General features: G+C 41.4%; 1 protein-coding gene across 3 annotated transcripts in view; it reads left to right on the forward strand.

Moving 5' to 3' along the window:
- Positions 1 to 23,438, forward strand: part of ITGA4 (integrin subunit alpha 4) — a 63,135-nt gene that overhangs the window by 26,997 nt on the left and 12,700 nt on the right. For all 3 annotated transcript variants that reach the window (XM_075933745.2, XM_075933744.2, XM_006121693.5), the window contains exons 11-21: positions 152 to 246; positions 2,586 to 2,676; positions 4,169 to 4,214; positions 4,562 to 4,716; positions 10,160 to 10,314; positions 11,214 to 11,363; positions 12,632 to 12,708; positions 16,943 to 17,093; positions 20,650 to 20,745; positions 22,827 to 22,906; positions 23,253 to 23,342. In XM_075933745.2, coding sequence (XP_075789860.2) covers positions 152 to 246; positions 2,586 to 2,676; positions 4,169 to 4,214; positions 4,562 to 4,716; positions 10,160 to 10,314; positions 11,214 to 11,363; positions 12,632 to 12,708; positions 16,943 to 17,093; positions 20,650 to 20,745; positions 22,827 to 22,906; positions 23,253 to 23,342 — 1,186 coding nt within the window. The remainder of the gene's footprint in view (positions 1 to 151; positions 247 to 2,585; positions 2,677 to 4,168; positions 4,215 to 4,561; positions 4,717 to 10,159; positions 10,315 to 11,213; positions 11,364 to 12,631; positions 12,709 to 16,942; positions 17,094 to 20,649; positions 20,746 to 22,826; positions 22,907 to 23,252; positions 23,343 to 23,438) is intronic.

Here is a 23,438-nt window from a genome sequence, read left to right on the forward strand (position 1 = left end):
GCATTTTAACACCACTAATATAAACATCAATCTACACTGTCTCCAATACATGAAATAAAAACAAATTCAAAATGAGAAAACTCTATAAAACATTTTTCTTGTTTCCTGATTATATATCACATGAATGTGTTACAATAAAATCCTTCTACAGATGTAGCCATTGGAGCTCCCCAAGAAGACAATCTAGAAGGTGCTATCTACATATATAATGGCAGGGAGGATGGGATATCTTCATCCTTCTCACAGGTATGGCTTTCTTGTTAGTCTCTTAAAAACCCACCACTGAGTTAAGAAAAGTTTTTACAATTATTAAAATTAAATTTAATTGGAGCAGGTTGTCAGCATTGTACAAGTCTATACTTAAAATGCTTCATTGGTGCTGCTGCGTTGCTCTAGCACTTAAGTGAAGATGCTTCTGTGTTGATGGAATCGCTTCTTCCATAGGCTTAGTTGATCCATCTCCGTGAGAGGCAGTAGTTATGTCAATGGGAGAAGCTTTCTATACTGTGAGCTATTTCAGTGTATCTACATATTGATTTTTCACATACCTGCCTGGCATAGTTATGCTGCTATAAATCTGTACGGAGACCTAGCCATAGTGTGTTTCTCTTGTCTTTCCTAAGGGACAAATGAGTATATTTGTGTTTTTTCAGTTTCTGGCCTTTCACATAGTAAAGGTTGGACCTCCCTTGTCCGACACCCTTGGAAAGTGAGCTGTCCCCCACCAGGGAGTTTCCCTGCCCTGCTGCTGCTTCACTAACTTTGGCCTAGCCAAGGCTCCCTGCTCACTGCCACCAGGGGTTCCCTACCAAGGGTCACCTGGCTGCTGCTGGCCCCAGTACCTGCAGGGTTTTCCCAGTCCTGAGGCCACCCAGCCGCTGCCCCACAGCTGTGGCCTCGCTCTGCTACTCCCGGGGTGTTTCTGGCCAGGGCTGCCCGGCTGCCACCAAACCTGCTGCTGCTGGGGGATTCCTGGGGTTTGCTGCTCGGGGCTGCCAGGCCGGCTCCTCTGCCACTGGGGATTCTCCTGCTGAGGCCAGAACTCCCGGCTGCCCCTTGCCACTGGGGTTCCCTGTCTGGGGCTCTCAGGTTGCTGTGTGGCCCCATTGCCACCAGGGAGTTCTCAGCGTTCCCCAGCTGGGGCAGCTTTGGTGGCCTGACTCCACTGACAACTGGGGTTCCTGGCTGTGGCGGAGGCTCCCAGATGCTGTCTGGTCCAGGTGACACTGGGGTTCCCCTGCCTAGCCACTGCTGGCCCAGACAGGACTCCACAAACCCCGCTCTCCCAGGGCTCCTTGGTCCAGCAATATCTGTGGCCTTGCTGGATCATGGATGTTGCTGCATCAGAGAGTTCCAGATTTGGGAGGTTAAACCTGTATATAGTTTTTATTTTGATTTCAACCCTGGCCATTTTTGCACGTGCGTATTCCTATAGGAACAATGACTTGTTTATTATCCTTCCACTGTACTCAAGGCATGTGTGACAGTTCTGAGTTCATGCTTACCATTGCTATTTGGGTGACCAGTTCTGTTTGACTGCTGCATGTCTCTGGGAACCCCAAACTGTTTGTTCAAGTCTATTTAATGAATGGGGTTGGGAAACCCTATCTCTCTGCTACCATCTATTTATACAGCCCTGCGGAGATACAAAAATATGGATCTACATCCTCTAGCCTCAACTCCTCATCTGATGTGGGAGTTGGATTTTACTTGTCTCTGGAAAGGGGAGTGGGGAGGGAGCACAGATGAGCAAGGAGTGAGCAGGGTCATGCAGAGAAGAGGAAGGCAGCAGTGGGGATGCCTGTGTGTAAGTAGGGGTGGGGGGAGGGCTTTTCACATTTTCTATTTTATTATTAGTCTCTTTTGAGCTCCGTCATTTCTGTTCCTAGATACAGAAAGAGAGTGGGGAGAGAGAGAAGGAGGGGCATCTGGAGCTACCTGTTGGATTTCCACATTTGTGGAGGCTGCTGTCCTTTTTAACAGTGTGCCAGGGGCTCTGCAAGTCAGTGCTCACCAGGTGGAGCGTTAGTGGGTAGGGCAGGACTAGCACTCGGCCCTTCGTGCTTTAGGGAGATTTAGGATGCAGCTGCTTGTATCCCTTCCCTGCTGGCAGTGCATGGTCTGCTTTAGCACCCTCTCCCACCCACAATAGAGGAGGGGGAAGCAGAGACCCCCACACAGGTATCTGCTCCACTATCCACAGATATGAAGTGTCTATCTGCAGATATTCAGGGCTCTATATATTTGGTGATTCGTCTCAAGGAGATGAGATTTAGTTCCTTCACTTAAAGGGACATTGCGTTATTATGACAATTATGTAGAAACAGTAGAGAAATCTGCTTTTTTCCAGTATAACCGAAAAATCTGAGTACGTTTTAGTTCTCAGGCAGGGATTATAGCCTATTACATTTGAAGCAAAGGAACCAATAGTGAATCAAAGGTAATGAAACCAAAATCAAGAAGTGATTGGGATAAACTGCAGGGTAATTATGCTAGAGTTTCTGATTGGTTACCACCTACAATAAATATTATGAAAGACTTCTGGAGAAAGCTCTTTTCATTTAGGTTAATTCTTTATTTTTCAGAGAATACAAGGGCACAGAATCAGCAACACTTTAAGCATGTTTGGACAATCCATATCAAGCGGCATTGATGCAGATAACAATGGATATTCAGGTGAATTAAATAGTTGTTTCTATTGTTCCTGTGTAAAGTATAAAAGAAATTATATGTAAGCTGGTGGGAAACAAAGCAACTGTGCTACTCAGTATCCCTAACATAAATGAAGGAGCAAAAACTTTGAGGGATAGGCCATCATCATAATACTTTTGGAAGAGAAAACCAGCAGGAAAGATAAAGGCAAGTAAGCGGGTTTTTTTGTGACAGATTATTATCCTATTAGTTAAGTCTCAAGCTCATAACTAAGTTTGTGATACAGTAGAAGAGAAAATAATCATAATATCTGTTTGTAGTTGTGACTTTTTAATGGTAGCTATTATTGTACTTCATCCAGTGATGTCACAATCTAACATGTATTGCATCACCATTTTTAACATGGTGGTAACTGATGTCAGTCATTGAATTATGGAACTGAATTAGGAAAGGAGAATTAACGTTTGTACTGGCAAAATCTTGAAAATCCCCAAAGATAATAAAGTTTAGGACCAGGAGTGAGATTTGTAGCACGGAACTTGTGATGCAGTGGACTGGAGCAGCCCCATGAAGACTAAATTATATCAGCCTCCCACAGTGACACCTGGGTAGCCCCAATGTTGCCATGCCCCTGTTGGATTTGAGAGAGGGTCTTTGGAGAAAAAGCCACAGCCATGGCCCTGTGACTGGATTTGAGAGAGGGTCTTTGGAGAAAAAGCTCCCCGGTTGTTTGAGTCCCTTTTTGCCACAGAGTCTTCAGTGAAAGTTTGACTGTATAGAAACAGAAATTCCACGGCTAAAGAGAGACATCGCAGCAACTAGATAAATTGTTCAAGTGAATACATCTGTCGACAGGTTTTGGTATCCTCTACTTTTATTCATTCACTATCTTCAAATAAAAGCCTGTCGTCAGAGCCAGGATAAAATTTCCATAAGCGACCAAGTTCCATTTTGAAAAGACTTAGGTATTTAGAAACCTAAGTCTCCTTGTGAGTCAATGTGATTTAGACCCCTACATCATTTAAGCTTATTTGAAAATTGTATCCTTTAAGACTCTCAGACTTCACATGGTACCTTTCTCTGTTGTGTGAACATTTCACATTTAATTCTGATAAGAATAGCAATTATCATAATTCTGGTTTAGAGAAAAAGATGGAAGTACCTCTTATTTTAGCTGAATTGTGCTTTGCTTCAGTAAGTTTCACTTTCAGTGGACATTGAATTGTAGCCTTAGCTATGGCATTAGCAATTGCAGAAACAGTAACATGAAGCTTTAACAGAAAGTAAACATAAATTATTAGAATCTGCATTGCAAATATATGTGATAGATAATGTTTCTTTATATAGTAGCATATCTCCCATAATGTGCAAGTATCGTATTTTAATACAGTCCAAAAGGTGAATGTGCAATAAGGGGTGTGTGTGTGTGTGTGTGTGTGTGTGTATATTCCTGAGAAGTGATCCTTTTTGACTAATGATGCTCATCAATTTTCTTTTTTGGGGGGGGGAAGTACAGATATAGCAGTTGGTGCCTTTCTTGATGATTCTGCCGTGCTACTGAGGTGAGCTTGATACATTTCAGTGCTTAGAGATAGTTGAATTTAATTGTAAATTATGGGACACAATTAAAAATGTGCAATTTGCTAGTGATCTCTTATTGCTTTTATGGAATACTGAATGTTAGTCATTAAGTGCTAGAATTTATTCTATAGTGATATATTTAAATAAACAATTCTGAATAAAAGAAAAATGAATATAAACTCCCTCAAATTCAACATGTAAAACTCTATTTTTATTCTTACAGATGCTATATAGTAAACATTATATTTGAAAATAACAAATGTGTGCAGAGGTAATTATAAATTAATGCTGAAGCATGTTATGACCATGAACCATTTTGAATTCTTAGAACAAGACCAGTGGTGCTTGTTGAAGGTTCTTTAAAACACCCTGATGCAGTAAATCGAACTAATTTAGAATGTATGGAAAATGGCCAACCTGCTGTGTGTGTGAATTTAATGCTTTGCTATACGTATAAAGGACGAGATGTCCCTGGTCACATTGGTAAGTTACTTGATAAATATTTATTGACTGCAATTTGTTGTAGATACTCATATGTTGTAGAATATTTTACCACTAGTATTAAAAACACGTTAGCAAGCCATCAGTAGGTATCAATATGAAAAATAAAGATCTATGAACATTAGGATTGAGAATAAAAATAAAAATATTTTAATTAACTGTATATATGAAACAAAAGAAATCCAAACAATGGTATAGATCCAGTACTGAACAAGGATTGTAAATTAGCAATTGCAATGCAGAAAAGATAGAATTCAACAAATAGTTCTGTTCTGTATTTGGAAAGAATGAGTCATGTGTGCCTTACAGCGATAATGAAATATTCTTTGTTCCACCAGCAACTGGGAAGGATATAAAACAGCAACTATTAACATTAAATATTTGTAATTCTGTAGGACCAGATCATTTCCACCCCAAAAATACAAAAAGAATTGATCAGAGCTCTCTGAGGCATTAATATTGATGTTTAACAGATCTCAGAATAATGGGGAAGTTCCAGTGGACTTAAACTAACAAAATTGACACTGGTCAGGATGGTTTTATCAAAACTAGTTATAAAACTTTATTTTGATGAGATTGTAAGGATATGGTTGATAAGGATAATTGTGTTGAAACATTGTACTTAGACTTCATGAGGCATTTGAATCATTGCTTCATAGCATTCTGATAAAAACAGCACTCTACAAAATGAGTGTATCTCAGATTAATGAATTGGTTAACTGATCACAGAAGATAATAGGGGCTTCTAATGTCCCACAAGGTTTTGTTCATAGCACAGTGCTAGCTACATATATTTTGTCAATGATTTGGATGAAAATATAAAATTATTTTTCATAAAATTTTCTGATAATATTCTTCAAGTGATGTCCCCGTGGGTGCTCCACTGTAGGTGTTGAGTTGTCCTGATGCCACAGATTGGAGCTTTCCCTAGCAGTAACTGGACAGGCCATACGTGTGCCCTAGGCACCTTGTGCCAGTCACGCTCTGCACTTTGCGCACACAGCCCGGCTCCTGCCAGTTCCTTCGTTGCTGCCCTCGGTTGCAGGCAGAGCGAACATCTCGCCTCAAAGTCATCTAGTTAGTCAGACAAATTTAATTAGTTAGAATAGTTTTTCAGTGTTAATTAGTTGTTTATAGTCAATTTATTGTTTTTTAGTTAAAAAAGAAAAAGGATGTTGTAGGCCATGGTTAAAGGCTGCCGTGCCTCACCCCCCCCCCCAAAAAAAAAGATGAGCTCTGATTTTCCTCTCATCATGCCAAGTTTTTCTGACTTAAAAAAATGTGACTGTTGTTGCAGATGAATGCCTGCATCATATGGGCACTTGTTGTGTGTTAGGTGCCTGGGAGGAGGTGCACATACCACAGAAATGTCCCCATTGCTGTAAGTTAACAGCAAAGGCACACCAAGACAGGGAGATACATGCTCTGTTTTGATAAGGTACTTCAGCCAGCAGATTCTGTGCCCTCTACGTCTTGTTCAAACCCTACCAGGGCTGAAAAACAGCGAGCGAGTTTCCCAGTTCCAGGCACGTCCACCAAGAAGAGGGCTTTTCCGGCATGGTACCTCCCAGCTACCTCATCGAGCCGCATCATGCGCCGGAGAGAAGGCAGGGACATCTGGCACCCTGATCTCCCATTCCTTCACGGAAACATGCAATATGACAGACACAACCTGAAAAATATTTGCTCTGCTAGGGCTTATTATAAACGAGCAAAAGTCCACATTTCTGCCAACACAGACTCCGGACTTTATAGGATCCAGGCTGGACTCCACTACTGCCTGTGCCTCTTTACCAGTGCAAAGATTCCAAGTGATACAGGACCTTATTGTGACTGTTACCATGAGCCCCACCATACCGGTCCTTCCCTGGCTCCAACTTATGGGCCACATGGCAGTGTACTTTGTGACTGTACCTTCATTGTCTTCAACATTGGCAGGCATCAGTGTATATCCCTTCCAAGAGTCATGTTCACAAACACATCTCTCCTCTATCAAGTGTGGTTACTTCTCTCCAGTGCTGGATCAACTCAGACAATCTTCTAGCGGGGGTTCCATTACACAGCGATCAGCTGTCCGTAGAAATCATGCCTCCCTACTTGGATGGTCATTTTGATCAGGGTCAATGGTCTGACTGTGAAACAGTGCTTCATATCAATCTTTTGGAATTACGAGCAGTCGTCGATGCCTGCAAGCACTTCGGTGTGTGTATTTACAACCACATAGTCAGAATACTTACTGACAATATAACTACAATGTACTATATCAATCGGCATGGAGGAACCCGAGCTTGCTCCCTGTGCACCAGAGCAGTCCGGTTGTGGACCTGGTGCATCCACAACTATGTAACCATAATAGCTTTGTACTTATTGGGCATCAACAATACTACAGCAGACACTCTGATCAGGTACTTTGCAATAGACAAGTGGGAAATCCATCACCAAGTGCTTCAGTCCATCTTCCATCAGTGGGGATTTCCCCATAGACCTATTTGCCTCCCGCAACAATGCCAAATGCCCACAGTATTATTCCAGAGCAGGTGAGGCACAGATCTTTGGGAGACATCTTCTTAGTCAACTGGAGGGGCCCACTACTTTGTGTTTCCACCAATGCCCCTTATTCTGAGAGCACTCAAGATCAACAGGGAGGGGGCTCTAAAAATCTTTAGCCCCCTCCTGGTCCAGGCAGACGTGATTTCCTTATCGCTCTCAGATGTCTCTCCAACCTCCCTACCTTCTCCCAAACCACCATGATCTGCTGACCCAGAGCAGGGGAACCTTATTGCACCCCCAACCTCAGAACCTGCATCTGATGGCTTGGCTACTCACTGGTTCCAAGAAATCTGAAATGCTCTGCTCAGATCGGGTAAAAAAAAGTCCTAATGCATAGTAGACAGTGGCCCACACTCTCCACCTACCTCCAGAAATGGCACAGATTTGTGACGTGGTGTAATCAGAACAAATTTGACCCTTATGCAACGCTGCTATGTGTAATTTTAGACAATATGCTCATTCTAAAGCACTCAAGCTTATTTGTGTCTTCCCTCAGAGTTCATCTTGCAGCCATTGCCACCTTTCATCCTTGGATTGACAGCTATTCCATTTTTGCATACTTTACCATGAGAAGATTTATCAAGGGTTTGCACAATCTTAACTCACCGCATAAGGCCCCACTGCCATTATGGAATCTCAAGATGGTGCTGGACACTCTCACCCAGCCCCCATTTGAACCACTGGCAACCTGTCCACTCTGTGACGACTATGAAAGTTGTCTTCCTGATCGCTATAACATCTGCCCACAGAGTGAGTGAACTTGTGGCCCTTATGGTGATGCTGCTCTGCACTATCTTTACTAGGAACAGTGTAATATTGCACTCTCACCTTTCCTTCATACTGAAGATATGCTCCAACTTCCCTATCACTGAACTGATAGTTCTCCCTTCCTTCTATCCCAAGCCCCACTCATCTTGACAGGATGCTTTCCTGCATACCTTAGACATTCACAGGATGCTTTCCTTTTATATAGATAGAACCTGATCCTTCCATACATCACAGACCCTGTTTGTTTCCACAGCAGAATGCTCCAAGGGGACTCTGAATTTATCACAACACATATCAAGAGTTATTGTAGCTTGCATTACTCAATGCTACTCCATGCAACATAAGTCACCTACCAAGAGCACATTCCACAAGTGTGATAGCAACATCCATAGCCTTCCTATGGGGCATTCTTCTCCAGGAGTTTTGCCATGCTGCTACATGGTCCTCAAATAATACCTTTATGAAGCATTACGCCATCCTTCACCATCTTGACTACGATACATAAGTACCGCTGCAATATTATCAACTGATAATAAACAGTGACTCCGAATCCTGCCTGCCTTGTGTTTCTCCAGCACTACTACAAAGTCACCTATGGTGGCGCACCCATCGGGACATCACTCAAAGAAGAAAGGGAAGTTACTCACGTTGTGCAATAACAACAGTTCTTCAAGATATGTGTCCCCATAGGTGCTCCACTACTCACCCTTCTCCCCTCTCTTTCAGAGTCTGTTCCTTTCTTGTTTTTCAGACACTTGGGTACATGAGGAACTGGCAGGAACCAGGCCATGCATGCTAAGTGCAGGGCACAAACGGCATGAGGTGCCTAGGGTGTGTGTGTGTGGCCTGGCCAGCTACTTACTGCTAGGGAAAATGATGATTTGAAGTGACAGGACGACCCGAGACTTATAGTGGAGCACCCAAAGGGACACACATCTCAAAGAACTGTCGCTACTGCACAAGGCGAGTAACTTCCCATTCACAAGCTTTTGGAGGACTGGTAACATGTATTTGCATATTCATTAAGCAAATGATAAATATGCAGATAAATTGTTGCTGGCCCTACTTGTCCAGCAGGTTGTTCTGTCCCCCGTCCCCTCCATTTCTGGCCCCAGTCCCAGCCGCTCTATTGACCGGCACCGGCTCCCCCAGCAACGCCCATTCTGCATTGGTGCGCATGGCCTTCTCCCTGGGTCCTAGCACCCGCCAGATCTAGTGCTTCCACCCGGGAGCATGCCCGGCAAATATGCCACGGTGGCGGGCTCTCTCTCAAGAGGGCCGCGCCACCTCACTCAGCAGTGCGGGGTGCTGCTACCCTGTCACACAAATTAATAGGATCATATGCGATAATTTTTCTAAGGTCCGGTATTTTTTTTCTAAGGACCGCTGCTGGGCCGCAGACCGCACTTTGGGAAACGCTGTTATAGAGGAAATGCAATATTAGATGATGCTAGCTTTGAAGACTGAATGCATTGCTCTGCTCTTTAATCGGATAGTCACAACAATAATGAAACAATGAAGAATTAAAACAACCGTGTTCTAAAAATGTGCTTGTAATTAGATTATCTACAGAGTTCTATTTGTGATTTAGGAACTTATAGGTTTTTTTAAATTTATTTTAAATTTCTGTCATTGCATCTGTTCTTATTTACTGTTTTCTGAAATATTTATGCCATTTCTGTGACTAACACTGGGTTTCCTCAGTCAGATTCTAGCAGATAATTATTAAAACAATACTCCAGTATCAGCCCTCATGTAGATGCATGCGACTCCATTGATTTCAGTGGAGTCACAGGCTCATATCAGTGATGAATTTGGCTCTGAGAGTCAGAAGGGAAATAATACATTTAAAAGAGCAAGGTATATATTTTCATGCATATGTTCTAAGTAGTATTTTTTTAATTATAGCTTTGTGTGTATTCCCAAGGTTTTTTAAAAGATGCCACATTTAGCATGACACTAGACTTTACAGTATTTTGAGAGAGACATTATGGAGTGTGTAAATGATGACATGTGTAACTCCTATCATATATTAGTGAAAATCAATAGGTTTCAAAGATATTTTATAAGAAGAGACTTTTACTTATTTATTTTTTTAATCTTGCAGTACTGCTTTATGAACTAAATATAGATGTAAGCAGAAAGACAAACACTCCTGCAAGATTTTACTTTTCTTCTAATGGAACATCAGATATGATATCAGGAAGTATGGATATTTTTAACAGCAATGTTACTTGCAGAAATCATTCAGCGTTTTTGAAGGTAATGTAATCTTTAGTATCTATTTTTTTAATATAGTAACATTGTCATATCTGTAAGAGGCAGTTACCTACTATAAAAGAATGTTATTTATGATACCCTCCTAGAAATTAAAACATAAAATGAAATAGATAACACATGATTTTGGGTCAGAGCAAGCTTGTAGATTAGAACTGAAGCAGTGGACATGTGGAGGGACAAATCAGTGGCTATCTCTTGCATATACCTAGAGAATAATTCAATCAAGTTTTGCTATTGTAATACTTGGTGCTTCATGCTGTTCAGTTTTCATAAGTAGATAGTTTGGGATTTGGGATTTGATTTGTGGCATTCCTACATGTTCAAGGTTTCATGTTGAAATGATTATTGATTAAGCAGTTTAATCCTCTCAATGCTGAGTGCAAAATATAAGGGCAGGAGATCTCGCTCTATACCTCCCAGCTCCATACCCTATTTGTGAGTATTAGGAAAGCCTTTTTAGATTTCACAGAAATATCTGATCCATTGTGCCTATCTGGTTTTGTTCCATTTGTCTGTTACCCTTCTTTTTCACCTACCCTTACTTGTAATATGCAAAATTACTAACCTGTGGCCATAAATCAACCTGGTGACAAAGAAAATTCAGTTGGGTCTCCCACTAAATAAAGTTTTTATTAACAATTGTTGTTTAATCATAAATGGCACTCTTCAGTTACTAATTGATTCCTCTTATCACTGTTAACTGAAAATTAGAACAGAGGTAATGGAGAAAAGGGGAAGAAAAAAGTATATTCAAGGAAGAGGATTTAATGTCTATGGTTTAGGAAGTGAATGTGTATGTGAAAATAGAGATTAACTTGCAGTGTTTTTTATATACATGTCTGTTTTATATGGTTAACTCATTAGGTTTCCAATTTTCATAGAAAGATGTAAGGGATATCCTGACTCCTATACATATTGAAGCTACTTATCATCTTGGACATCATGTTCTAAGAAAAAGAAGTATGGAGGAGTTCCCACCACTTGAACCGGTTCTTCAGCAGAGGAAAGAAAAAGATGCTATTAAAAGCAAGGTTAAGATATGGATATTTTTGTCTGAACTTCAACAAAATGATAACACATTTTAAATAAGTATCTAAAGCAAATTTCACACTGTTCAGTGTAACTCAAGAACACATTTTTTGGAATTGGTGTCCAGCTCTCATGGTGACAGGGATATTAAAATTGCCTTGATTTTAATAGATAAACCTGTAGGCAAAAATTAGAATGTTATTTTGCCTAAAGGATGCATTGCTTACAAAACATGCATCTAATTTGTATTTTTCATTTTTACTCTAATGGTTCATATGAAGTTGGACAGGATTATACTCAGGCATGTAATTATCTCTTATTAATTGTATTCTCTTATTGTTTTAGGTATAGTAACATTAGTATTAGACATTTTCTTAGCATATCACGTGAAATTAGAAGACTAGTAAATCAAATCCCAGTATGAATTGCATGTTAGATACCCTGTAGGCTGGCTGCTTACATTAATTTATATTCTATTATTTAAATAATGGTGATGAAGTATTTATCATCTGGAGCTACCCCAAATTTTCAAACAGTGATTGGAAAAAACATACATTTTGAAACAATAACAAAATGATTTCCCACTCTTTCCCCTCCTGCAGGAGCAAAAGTCAAAGTGGTCTTACGGCTTGTAACTGGTAAAATTAAACATTATTCTGACTCCTCACCAGTAATAAGTTTCACAAATTCAAAATAAAATTGACATCCAGAATTTTGAGATGCCTACAGGTTTCTTTTAACTGGCAAAATAACTTTACTTCTGCTGTCTGTCTCAACTTTCTATTTCCCAATCCACATGCACTCAGCAAGATTCTTTTTTGTTAAAACTGCAATACAGTGACATAGGTATTGTGTGAAACTTCAAAACACAACCAATGTACATCACTATTGTCAGAGAAACCTTGTAACACATGGGCAGTCAGTCAGTCTTTATTTAGATGAAACCGTATTGCCTGGGTAGCTGCAGCCAGATCATAGGAAGCTGCAGAATTGTCCCAGGAACATCAGTCTCCTAAAATGTTTTGTCCATGAGTATACTTTTTAGAATTGATACCATCACAATGGGCTCAAGAATGCGACAATTAGCATGAGAGGCTGTCTGTTATGTACACCGCATGTGGGCAGGTCAACAGCTGATTTAGTTTCTCTTTCAGTAGCAAGGGGCTGTTGGGCACTCATGGTACTTAGACAATAACATGGTAATGACTTTGTACCTGTGGCTGTGAATGTACTGTTTTGAAACATTTTCACTTTTGTTGTTTCTTCACAGATGGTTTTTGCAAGATTTTGTTCCAGAGAAAACTGTTCTGCTGACTTGAAAGTTTCTGGAAAACTTGCATTTCCAAAGTATGTACAATGTGACTTCTGTCTGCTAAAGGAGACTGAGTAGGGCTTTATTTATCTAATTCAGTTTTCCTTGCTTCATGGGTAAAATTAATTTGCAAAAGTAGACAATGAGTTCCCTAAGAAAACATTACAGGAATAAAAATTGATTTCCAGTGAAAGATTGATTATTAAACAAACAACCTTTCAAGAAAGTATAATAATAATTTATTTTATACACAAGAACATTTCTTTTTCAATTATATTCTTACAAAATTATTAGCAAAAAAAGCATTTTGTTCATAAAAGAAACACTTCTAATTTCTAATTAAGATGTACTAATGAGATACATATAACTTGCTCCACAATCGACAAAAATTAAATATTCTACTTTTATGACAGTATTGTTCTTGTAGTGTACAAAAGAAAATGCTTCACTTTTGTGCTAGCAGATTGCTGTATTTACTGTTTCAATTATGAAACGGAAAAAGAACTACCGTACTTAAAAATATTGGCTGTACAGTTTTATACTAATGATCAAGACACCAGATGGTTGGGCATTATGTGTGGTTTGTATTCTTTTCCCCTAGATATACTAGCTTGCATTTTCCAAGCTGAATTTCATTTTATTACTTTTCACCCATGTTTTCTAATCTTTTTAGGTCCTCTGTAGCCTTTCCTGGTCCACACAGGTGTTTGCAACTCCTTCCAATTTACTATCATCCTTATATTTCATTATCATGCTAGACTCTTAATTTTATTTAAATGTCAAGACACCTCATTAAGACTGGATCTCTGCAGAACTAAACACTCTTCCTCCATGAAATACTGTCATTACTCTTTATAGTCCTTTAGCTAGTTTTCAATTCATGTGACAATGTTCCTATCCGATGCAATCAGAATTATTTTTTAGTAAGATTTTAAAAGTTCTCTTCTTGCCCTCTCTCTCCTCCTCTCTCCCTAAGTTTAAGAACATAAGAATGGACACATCGGGTCAGACCAGTAGTTCATCTAACCCAGTATCCTTTCTTCATAGAGTAGCCAGTGCCAGAAACTTCAGAGAGAATGAACAGGGCAATTACTACTTGACCACCTATTATCCAGTCAGAGCATCAGGAAGTCACAGGCTTAGGGAGACACCGAGCATGGGGCTGAATATCTGACCATCTCTTCCTCACCAAACAGAAGTTGGTCCATAAAAAGCTACAAGCTGAATCTTTCTAGTCCAGCACTCTCTGTTCCAGCAACATCCATGGTCCAGTATGATTTTAGTTAACCAAAAGTCCACTTATCAAGGGTGTGGGCAAATTTCTTGCATTCTTGTAAAATTTGTCTAGAGCTACCAGTCCTGGCTTTCAGTGTTCTGTGCTGTTATTTAGCTCTAATTTACCCCTAAATGTCTTTGAGAGTCCAGTAAGCAGTGAAAGTGTAGGCAAAGCTGCTAGACAGTATTGACCTCCCGTGGTTTGGCAAATCCTCTGGTTTGGCACCGGTCAGGTCCAAAGGGTGCTGGATTAGAGAGGTTCAACCTGTATTACCTCATCCACTTTGTCTTTCGAATATCCTGGGACTGACCTGGCATATGGGGTTATAGTCGTTGATGGACCCATTCTCCATGAACTTACCTAATTCTTTTTTTAACCAAATAATACTTTTGGACTTCACATCATCTCTTGGCAATGAGTTCTACAAGTTGACTGTATGTGGTATGGAGAAGTATTTCCTTCTGTTTTGTTTTTGTTTTTAAACCTGATGTCTACTCATTTCATTCGATATCATGATCAGAACCAGGCTTCAGTGTCCCTTTGCAAGCCACGAGGGAGGGATGAGAGATTTTATATGCTGCTCTCCTGATGTTTTGCCTTGTAAAACATCTTAAAATGGTACATAAATAATACTATAATAGTGTAATTTGGATTAATGGTTCTTATATGACTCTGCACATGGTTTTTGAATCTTCATGGATTTCAGAGAAATTCTTCTCCTCCCCTCAACCATTTTCTTAGGCTTCAAGAGAGAACTGCTTGAAAATTTTTGCATTTTTCTACTGTAAAGATTTGGTGTATTTTCATTATCGTTAATACAAGTAAAACAGATTTATAAGTACTACAAGTGTTAAATTCAAGTAAAGGGAAGTAGAGCATGAGAATTTTTACCTTCTTTTTCACCAAAATAAATAGGCTACATATCTTGATAAAGTGTGAAATGTCGCCTTAAATTATTTTTTGCCCTAGTTAGTATCTTGATTAAAAACTGGTTAGCTGTGAAGCTTTAATTTATTTCGTCTAGACAGAATGCATTCATTATCTAGAAACAACAAACTAAATGCTTTTTTTAAAAAAAATACAATGAAATGTCTCTTAAATGAATGGAATTGTACAAAGGTTGTCACTGGAATACTTCACATTAGTCTTGTCCTTTTACTTACTGGGTTATGGTTCAGCATGTATGTACTACCTTGTTCTGTTTCAATTCCTTAGATTCTGGTCTGCTCTATAAATTTCAAGTATGCATTATGCATATTTTAATGAAGAATGAAATATGATTACTGGAGATAAGCTCTAGTTCAGCTTTGTCACACTCCCAGATGTGCAGCTGGTGCTTTACTGCACTTATGTACTGAGTTCTGATGGCATCTTGTTAATGAATCAAGCTGCAGTAAAATGTGTACCAGAAAAGAGTAAAATAGTAATTCTGTAAATGCTGTAAAGTAACTTAAAAATGTAAAGAGAATGAGAAATCCAACTCCTATAATTTTAACATTGTGTTTCTCTTTAATTTGATGTTGTCTTGGAACCTGGCTGCTTATGCAGTATTTTCACCTTCTGTTGCTTGTCTAAGTGCCAACTTCTTTCCCAAAGGTGTTCAGTGACTAATTCTCTGGTTTCAAGCCAGAATATTTGATAAATGTCTATTTCTAGCCAGCTCTTCTACAAGTCTTAATTAAAGTTTAATGTCAAAATGAAGTTTACTTTTAGATCCTCTTTGGTACTTTCACTTGTAACGTGATTATAGAACACTGGATAAAACATAAGATAGGCTTGTTCACTCATTTTCTTTTTCTCCTGGTTCACATTAACTCAATCCCATACCTCAATTGAGAGCTGAAAATTACAGCCTTATGTGATATATTGGGATTAAAGCTTTGCATTTATATCCCTAACATTCCCTATGTATAAATTTAAAAATTAGTACTGTAGATCTCAAGAGCAGGCAGAGAAAAACCTAAACTAGTGAGACCAGAGACTTTCAACCATACATAAGCACTGCAATGTATGCACATACTTGGTGCACTGCTGGAAAGTTTCCTTAATAGAGTCAGTTGACAAATCCACTCCCATTCTAACATTCTCTATTCTGAATGAAATTCTCCTCTGTGCAGATGGCCTGACAAGCCTTAATTTGAGGGATGTAATGGTGGGCATCCTGCAACTATTGGGGTTCTGTGTGTGGCCATGAGACATTTTGTTTACCATTGCCTACAGGGCTGTCAAATTCTGCTGATTTCCTTCCTGGTAGGTTTTTTTTTTCTGTACCGGGATTACTAAAGTGACATGCACATAAATCAAGGGCACACGAAGTGAAGTGCATGCTGACTGCATACAACGACTGTGAGGGCCATGTGCTCATTTGGTTCAGTAGCCACACCCTGCCAATTCTAAATATGTAAGTACACTTGGCAAAACTACCATGTCCTAGGAGACTGCCTTTGTTACAACAATCTAGTGGCCCACTGAGATGAAGGAGTGCCACTCACTAGTCTAGATTGCCCATTGCTGGCTTAAGTGATGCATAGGCCTTATGACTCCTCTGCACAGGAGTAACTTCCCCTTGGAAATGCTGAAGCACGGAAGACACTGTTCTGCATCTCTTACCTCTCGGTCTTGGACAAAGCCTAGCAGAAGAATAAGCAGCATTCTTAGTCCTGCATCTTTGAATTAGCACTCCAATTACTTGGACCCTAAAAAGTGCAATGCAAATTAAACATTGTGGTTGGTTGACTATATTATTTAAATGGTGGATGACTGAGCTGCCTTCAGCTAGGAAAAAATGAGCAAATGTTATTTGACCAGCAACCTCCAGTTGGACTCTTCCAGATACCTTATCAAACTGAAATCAAAGAAAGGGGTTTGTTTTCCCCTCTTTTTTCTCCAGACATTTTCCTGTTTTACCAAGGTGACTTGCTTTCATATTTGCCATATATATCACTGGTCTTTTCATACAGTATAACATTTTAAATATATTCATTATTTTATAGACCTCATGAAAAGAAAACCTATCTTTCAGTTGGAAGTATGAAGACTTTACAATTGAATTTATCTCTGAGCAATGCTGGAGATGATGCATATGAAACTGCCCTCCACATCCAACTCCCTAAAGGTCTTTATTTTGTTCGAGTTCTAGAACTGGTAAGAATTGAAATTCTGTCATCATCAGCCCTTCAACACCTTTATAGTACTCAGACAGACTGTATAGGCTGTGACTACACTGTAGCAGAGAGTGAGCATCCCAGCCTAGGTAGATAGACTCCTGTCGGGAGTCGGGGAGAGGTTCACCTTAGCATGCTAAATATAGCGGTGTGGATGTTGTGGCATAAGTGGAAGCTCAAGTTGCCCACTTGAGCTCAGACCCATGGGGCAGCATGACAAGTAGGAAAATCTACTAAGTTAAGGAAATCTAAGTAAGGAAAGCTGACAATATTTGAGACTTTTCTGCTTAAAACTTCAGTTAATCCATCCACAAAATGAGCACAGTTTAATCAAGCTGGCCAACATTTTTATTTAAGTACAAAGTATTGCAGTAAATGAATAAAAATAGTGATTTCTGAGTGTATTTGGAAAAATTAGTATGTAACCTCCATCGTAGATACGACTCTACTAAATTCTTGGCTATGAAAAAATCTGGTCTCCTTAGAGAAATCTGCTGGAGAGAAGCAGGTTTTGGGGCTCCCCAGCCTAGAGCTCTTACCATGTGTTTGGGCTCCTGGCTGCTAGTCCTGGTGAGGTTTGGGATGGAAGGGACTTCCTCTTCACTGCACTGCTCCCAGGGCTGAATTAGTACCACATTAAAAATCTTCCGGCTATAGGAAGCTCCAAACCCTTGCCTGGCTTTCTGGCTCCTTTGGCCTCTATCCTTGGGGGAGGGGTCACTGCACAGGAAGTAGCTGAAGAGATTATTGCAGATGGAGGAGCATCCAAGAAGTGGGTTTGAGCTATGGGATTAGCCCCTGCAGGTGAAGAGGATCTCCTGTCCCTTTCCAGCCTGGCTGGGACTAGCATCTGGACCCTAATGTACAGTAGTTCCACCCCCTCCCCACTGCAGCACCCTTTGCCAGCAGTGTTGGAAACTGGAGGGCCAGGGAGTCATGCTCCCCCACTTTTTAATGTATGAAGTTTGTGGGGTAGGGACAGTGTCACCCCTACCCAAAACTGAAAGCCTCAGAGCCTCAGGCAAGCAGAGCTGCTGCCAGTGCCACTCTGTGCCTGTCTGAGGCTTGATGGGTTTTTGGGGGGGGAGGCAATGCCAACCCCTCCTTCCAAAACTACACCCCAACATGTAACGGCATGCCTCCACCCCAGTTCCAGGACCAGTGGCCTCCTGCTTCTGCAAAGTTCTGCCACCCTTGCTCTGAGACCTGCCCTTCCATGGCTCAAAACTCAGCTCTAGGGGCTTGAATGTTTTTGGGCTAGCTGAGGTGGGACCACAACATCCCTTAACTACATGGCCCTGCACAATCGCCTCCTGTAAGGATAGCTGTGACCACTGTCCAGCTGTGCTGCCCACTGTCCAGCTCTAAAGGTAGCGCTTTTACCAGCAACAGTGCAGAAGGGATGGAGGCAATAATGCAGCCCCCTTACGATAGTCTTGCAGTCCCTCTCAGCCCTCTTTCGAGTTATAACACCATGACATTTTAGACATAAATATCTGAAATAGTGCAGCTGATGATTTTTAAAATCTTATCACTGTGAAATTAACCAAAATGGATCATGAATTTGGTAGGGCCCTTCTCATGGTATCATAGACATACAGGACTGGGAAGGGACCAGGGGTCCAGTTTTCAACCTGGGGTCCGAAGACTATGTCTAAGAGGTCTGCAAAAGTCATTATCATAGACCAGTGCTTTGCAGCCTGTGCTTCACAGACCTGTGAGGGGACAGCTGATAATATCTAAGATTTCCAAAGAAGTCCACACCACCAGTGGAAATTATTTTAGGGATCTACAAATGAAAAAAGGGTGTAAACCACTGATCAAGTCAATTTCTACATGCAAAGGCTGTAAAGGTTAAATGCAAATAAACCATCCCTACTAGATATTTTTATCAATCTCCTGCTCTTTAAAACACCTGTGACTGATCCTGTAAGATGTCTTCAGCACCTTGTTGGGTTAAGTCTGTTTTTTAAAAGAACACTGGAGGCTAATTGTAATCTTGTGAAGGAGGCGGTGTTTTTCCTCTAATTCTTTTTTTAAAATATGTCCTTCTAAGATTTTTATACTGGATTTATTTTTGAAATGGTAACTTTAGACTTAAATAAGTTGACAATATACTTGCAAAGCCATTAACAAACCGACTATAAAGAGGTAATGAAATACAGGCAGTCCCCGGGTTACGTACAAGATAGGGACTGTAGGTTTGTTCTTAAGTTGAATCTGTATGTAAGTCGGAACTGGCATCCAGATTCAGCCGCTGCTGAAACTGACCGCCAGTTCTGACTTACATCCAGAATCAACTTAAGAACCCCAAGCGTCCCCAAGTCAACTGCTGCTGAAACTGATCAGCAGCTGATTCCAGGAAGCCTGTAGTCAGCGCTGGTCAGTTTTAGCAGCGGCTAAATCAGGACGCCTGGGGCAGAGCAGCTGGGGTGCAGCTGGGTTGCTCCAGTAGCGCCGCTCCTCGGCACTACTGCACCGACCCAGCAGCACCCCATCTGCTCTGCCCCAGGCGTCCTGATTCAGCCGCTGCTGAAACTGACCAGCAGCAGCTGAATCAGGACCAGAGCAGCTGGGGTGCTTCTGGGTTGGACCAGTAGCGCCCAGAGCGGCGCTGCGGGACCAACCGGCAGCACCCCAGCTGCTCTGCCACAGGCGTCCGGAGAAAAGCCTAGTCTGCTGGGGGGGGGGGGGCATACTAGCTGAGCCCCCCCACCTCACCCCAGCAGACCAGGAAGACACGGGCGGCGGACCGAGACGCACCGCGGTCCCGCCGCCTGGGTCCTCCGCGGCTTTGCTCCCCATCTCCCTGGTCTGCTGGAGACCAGCAGACCAGGGAGATGGGGAGCAAAGCCTCTGAGGACGCCGGCAGCGGGCAGCCCAGGCGTGCCTGGGGTGTCCCGCTGCCGGCCCCCCCCCCCCGCCGCTTTGCAAAGCCTTGGGGAAGCTGGCAGCGGAGCAGCCCAGGCGCGCCTGGGGTGCCCCGCTGCCCGAGCCCCCCCACAGCTTTGCAAAGCCACGGGGAAGCTGGCAGCGGGGCAGCCCAGGCGCGCCTGGACTGCTCCGCTGCCGGCTTCCCTGCGGCTTTGCAAACCCGCGGGGGGGGGGCCTCGGGCAGCAGGGCTGCCCCGCTGCCCGAGCCCCTCCGCGGCTTTGCTCTGCATCTTCCTGGTCTGCAGACCAGGGAGACGCAGAGCAAAGCCCCAGAGTACACGGGCGGCAGGACCGCGAGGTCCCGCAGTCCGTGTACTCTGGGACAGCCCCGTTTGTAACTGCGGATCCGACGTAAGTCGGATCTGCGTAAGTCGGTGACTGCCTGTAATTTGATTGATGCAAGGAATTCAGCCATATGGACTCATTGGACTAGTCACCTAGTAGCAGCAAAAATATTTTGTAAATTCCCATTGGTGTTTACAGTAGTCTAAACACTCAAAGTGAAATTTTATGGTATATATGTAGTGTGTACATTCTGAAATAACATTGCAAAATGGTCATTCGATTTCATCACATAAAACAGTTTCATTCTTTAATTTTAGGAAGAAAAACAGATACAATGTGAAATATCAGATGAAGCTCAGGCAATGAGACTTGACTGCAGTGTTGGGTATTTATATGTAGACCATTTGTCGAAGGTAAACTAAATCTAAAATGGTTAATCTTTAGAACTACATCTTGTTGGAGTAAATGCTTAAAATGTATAACTTGTCAAGAAACACTTTATATCGCATATATTACATAATGTCTGCTAAAGATCAAATGAAAGTGTTCAACAAATAACGTATTGCTCTCCGCTCCACATAAACCACTCTGGTAACAGAGAACCTGAGGTTCTTTTAGCCACATATTCAAATAGGCATATGTCTAGGAATAGTTTTTTAAGAATTAACATTTTCTCATGCAACAATTTGTCAGATCTCTCGTGGCATTTTATTTAGCTTTATTTCACTGAGGACATTTTATCCTCATTATTACATGCAAGAGGGTTAAGTAAAAGTTGTAAAATATGGAAATGATAAAATATTGCACTGAGATATCAAGGATAAGATATATATATTGGAATGCAGTTTATAGCACCTATGTAGGCAGTTATTCTTCATTCTATTTCTAAGAAATTAGATTTTTACAATTTATTTGAAATAATGCATTAAAATCACATTATTTATTACAATGCATCAAGAGCAGGCATATTGTGCATATTGTATTCTTGCTCAATTTATGGTGAACCGTACCAACAAAGTAATTGATATTACCATGTGTTTACAAGGATTTTTGACAATTGGAAAACAAGTTATTTGATCTAGCATATCTCAGGCTACATCTACACTACCAAATTTTGTTGACAAAACTAATGTCAGTTCACACTTGCTCCTCCTGTTGACAGACGATGCCCACACTGGGGGCACCATCATCGACAGTGTAAGAAATGCACTGTGGGTATGTATCCCACAGTGCAATGTAGTGGGAATGCATACCTGATCCCTGTGCGTCTTGGGATTCTCTCCACATTCTCCCACAGCCTCCTCAGCTGTGAGCAGCATCATGAGTAGCTCTGTGAGCTCTCCATGCTGAGGAAATATCAAAGCAGCACAACAATCTGTCTCCCTCCTCCTGCAGCAGCAGTCTGCCTGCTGCTGTGCTCCTAGTGTAGGGCAGAACAGGAACACTCCAATGATTTGCTCTTTGGCTAAATCTACACTGCCACTGTACAGCGCTACAACTTTCTGGCTCAGAGGTGTGACACCCCCCACCTCCAGGTGCAGCAAGTCTTAGTGCTGTAAAGCACCAGTGTTCGATACTCCCCTCCTGGAGGTGGTTTACGTAGAGTGCTGAGAGACCTCTCTACCAGCGCTCATGCTCTGGCCATACTGTCACTGCCACAGTTGTGCTTTAATTTTACAAGTGTAAAGAAAGCCTTTGTTTGTTCCCCAAATAGAGCAACACACTCAACTGTCAGATTCTTCAACTTCCTGGAGCTTTGAAAAGGGAGGGGCCCATATCTGCAGGGCCGCAGAGATTAAAACACTGAGCAGAGTGATCAGGGCAGGCATTTTGGGATACTGGCCAGTCAGTTCTGTGGACAAAGCAAATAGCAGTGTCTTCCCTGGCTCTTTGTTGACAATAAAGGGAGGGGGAAAGAAAAATGTCTCTCATAGGGGTGGAAGTTTTGGCCAGGAATGGTGAACCATGACCAACAGGTGCTGCGAATGGCCATGCTTGTGGATGCATGGATAAATAAAGCATCTGGCGGCTTGCCAGGGGGTTAATCCTGGTGAACTGCATCTGACCCACCATCTGCTTATTACCTGCCCCCGGGGCTTGGTGGGCCACCTGAAACTGGGCCATAGACCCCAGTCGAGAACTGCTGCTATAGGGGATTGTGCATGTTAGAGAAAATGAAGGGAGCACCAAATCCAGTCTCTCCCTTTGGGTGGAAGTGTGTTTAGGGCATGCCATGAGCATGCATTTAGTTCAGAACTGGAACTTCTGTGGCACAATACATTTTCTGTAACTTAGCAGTATTTTGTAGGAAAGTAGGGGGTTGACTAAGATTATGAACAAAAGCAATATGCCCTAGTGATCTTGGGAACCAAACTTGTGCAAAATATAATGCAGTGTGTTCTAGAGTTTTCCACAAGTTAAATGCCAACAAACATTTGTTACGACATACCCAATCATGTACCACAAACACACAAAAGTTTCATTTGTTCTACAGATGGATTTTAGTTTTCTCTTGGATGCAAGCTCACTTACCAAGGCAGAAGATGATCTCAGCATCACTGTTAATGCTACCTGGTAAATCTTGCTCAATTAAAAATTGCTGGCTTTGATGAAAAATGTCCCTATCTTTGGAAAACAGAATGGGAAGTACCTCAGAGGCTTAATGAAGCACTACTGCAAGAAAGCTCATTCGTTATATAAAATATAGAGAAACAAACTACAAAAAAGTAGATAATTGCTATTTAAATAATGAGCAGATTTCTGCTAACATTGTTATAAAAATGATTTCTCACTTTTATATGTGCAGTTACCAAAAAATGTATTGAAATAAGGTAGGTGTATGTTTTATGTAATTAGTTATCTAACACACTGTGTTTTGTATTCTAACATAGCTTCTCATCTCCCATGTTTAATTCTACAGTGAGAATGAAGAGGATAACAACCTGCTGTTGGATAACTCCATAATTTTAGCCATATCTCTGAAACATGAGGTTGAACTAAATGTCCACGGGTAAGTAAGTTAATGGCTGCTCTGTATATCCACATATATAGGATTGTTTATAATTAAGGAACACATATCTCAATTGCACTCCCATGATCATCAGAA

This window comes from Pelodiscus sinensis, chromosome 7 (assembly GCF_052426305.1).
Source record: "Pelodiscus sinensis isolate ZL-2025 chromosome 7, ASM5242630v1, whole genome shotgun sequence".
NCBI lineage: Eukaryota > Metazoa > Chordata > Testudines > Trionychidae > Pelodiscus > Pelodiscus sinensis.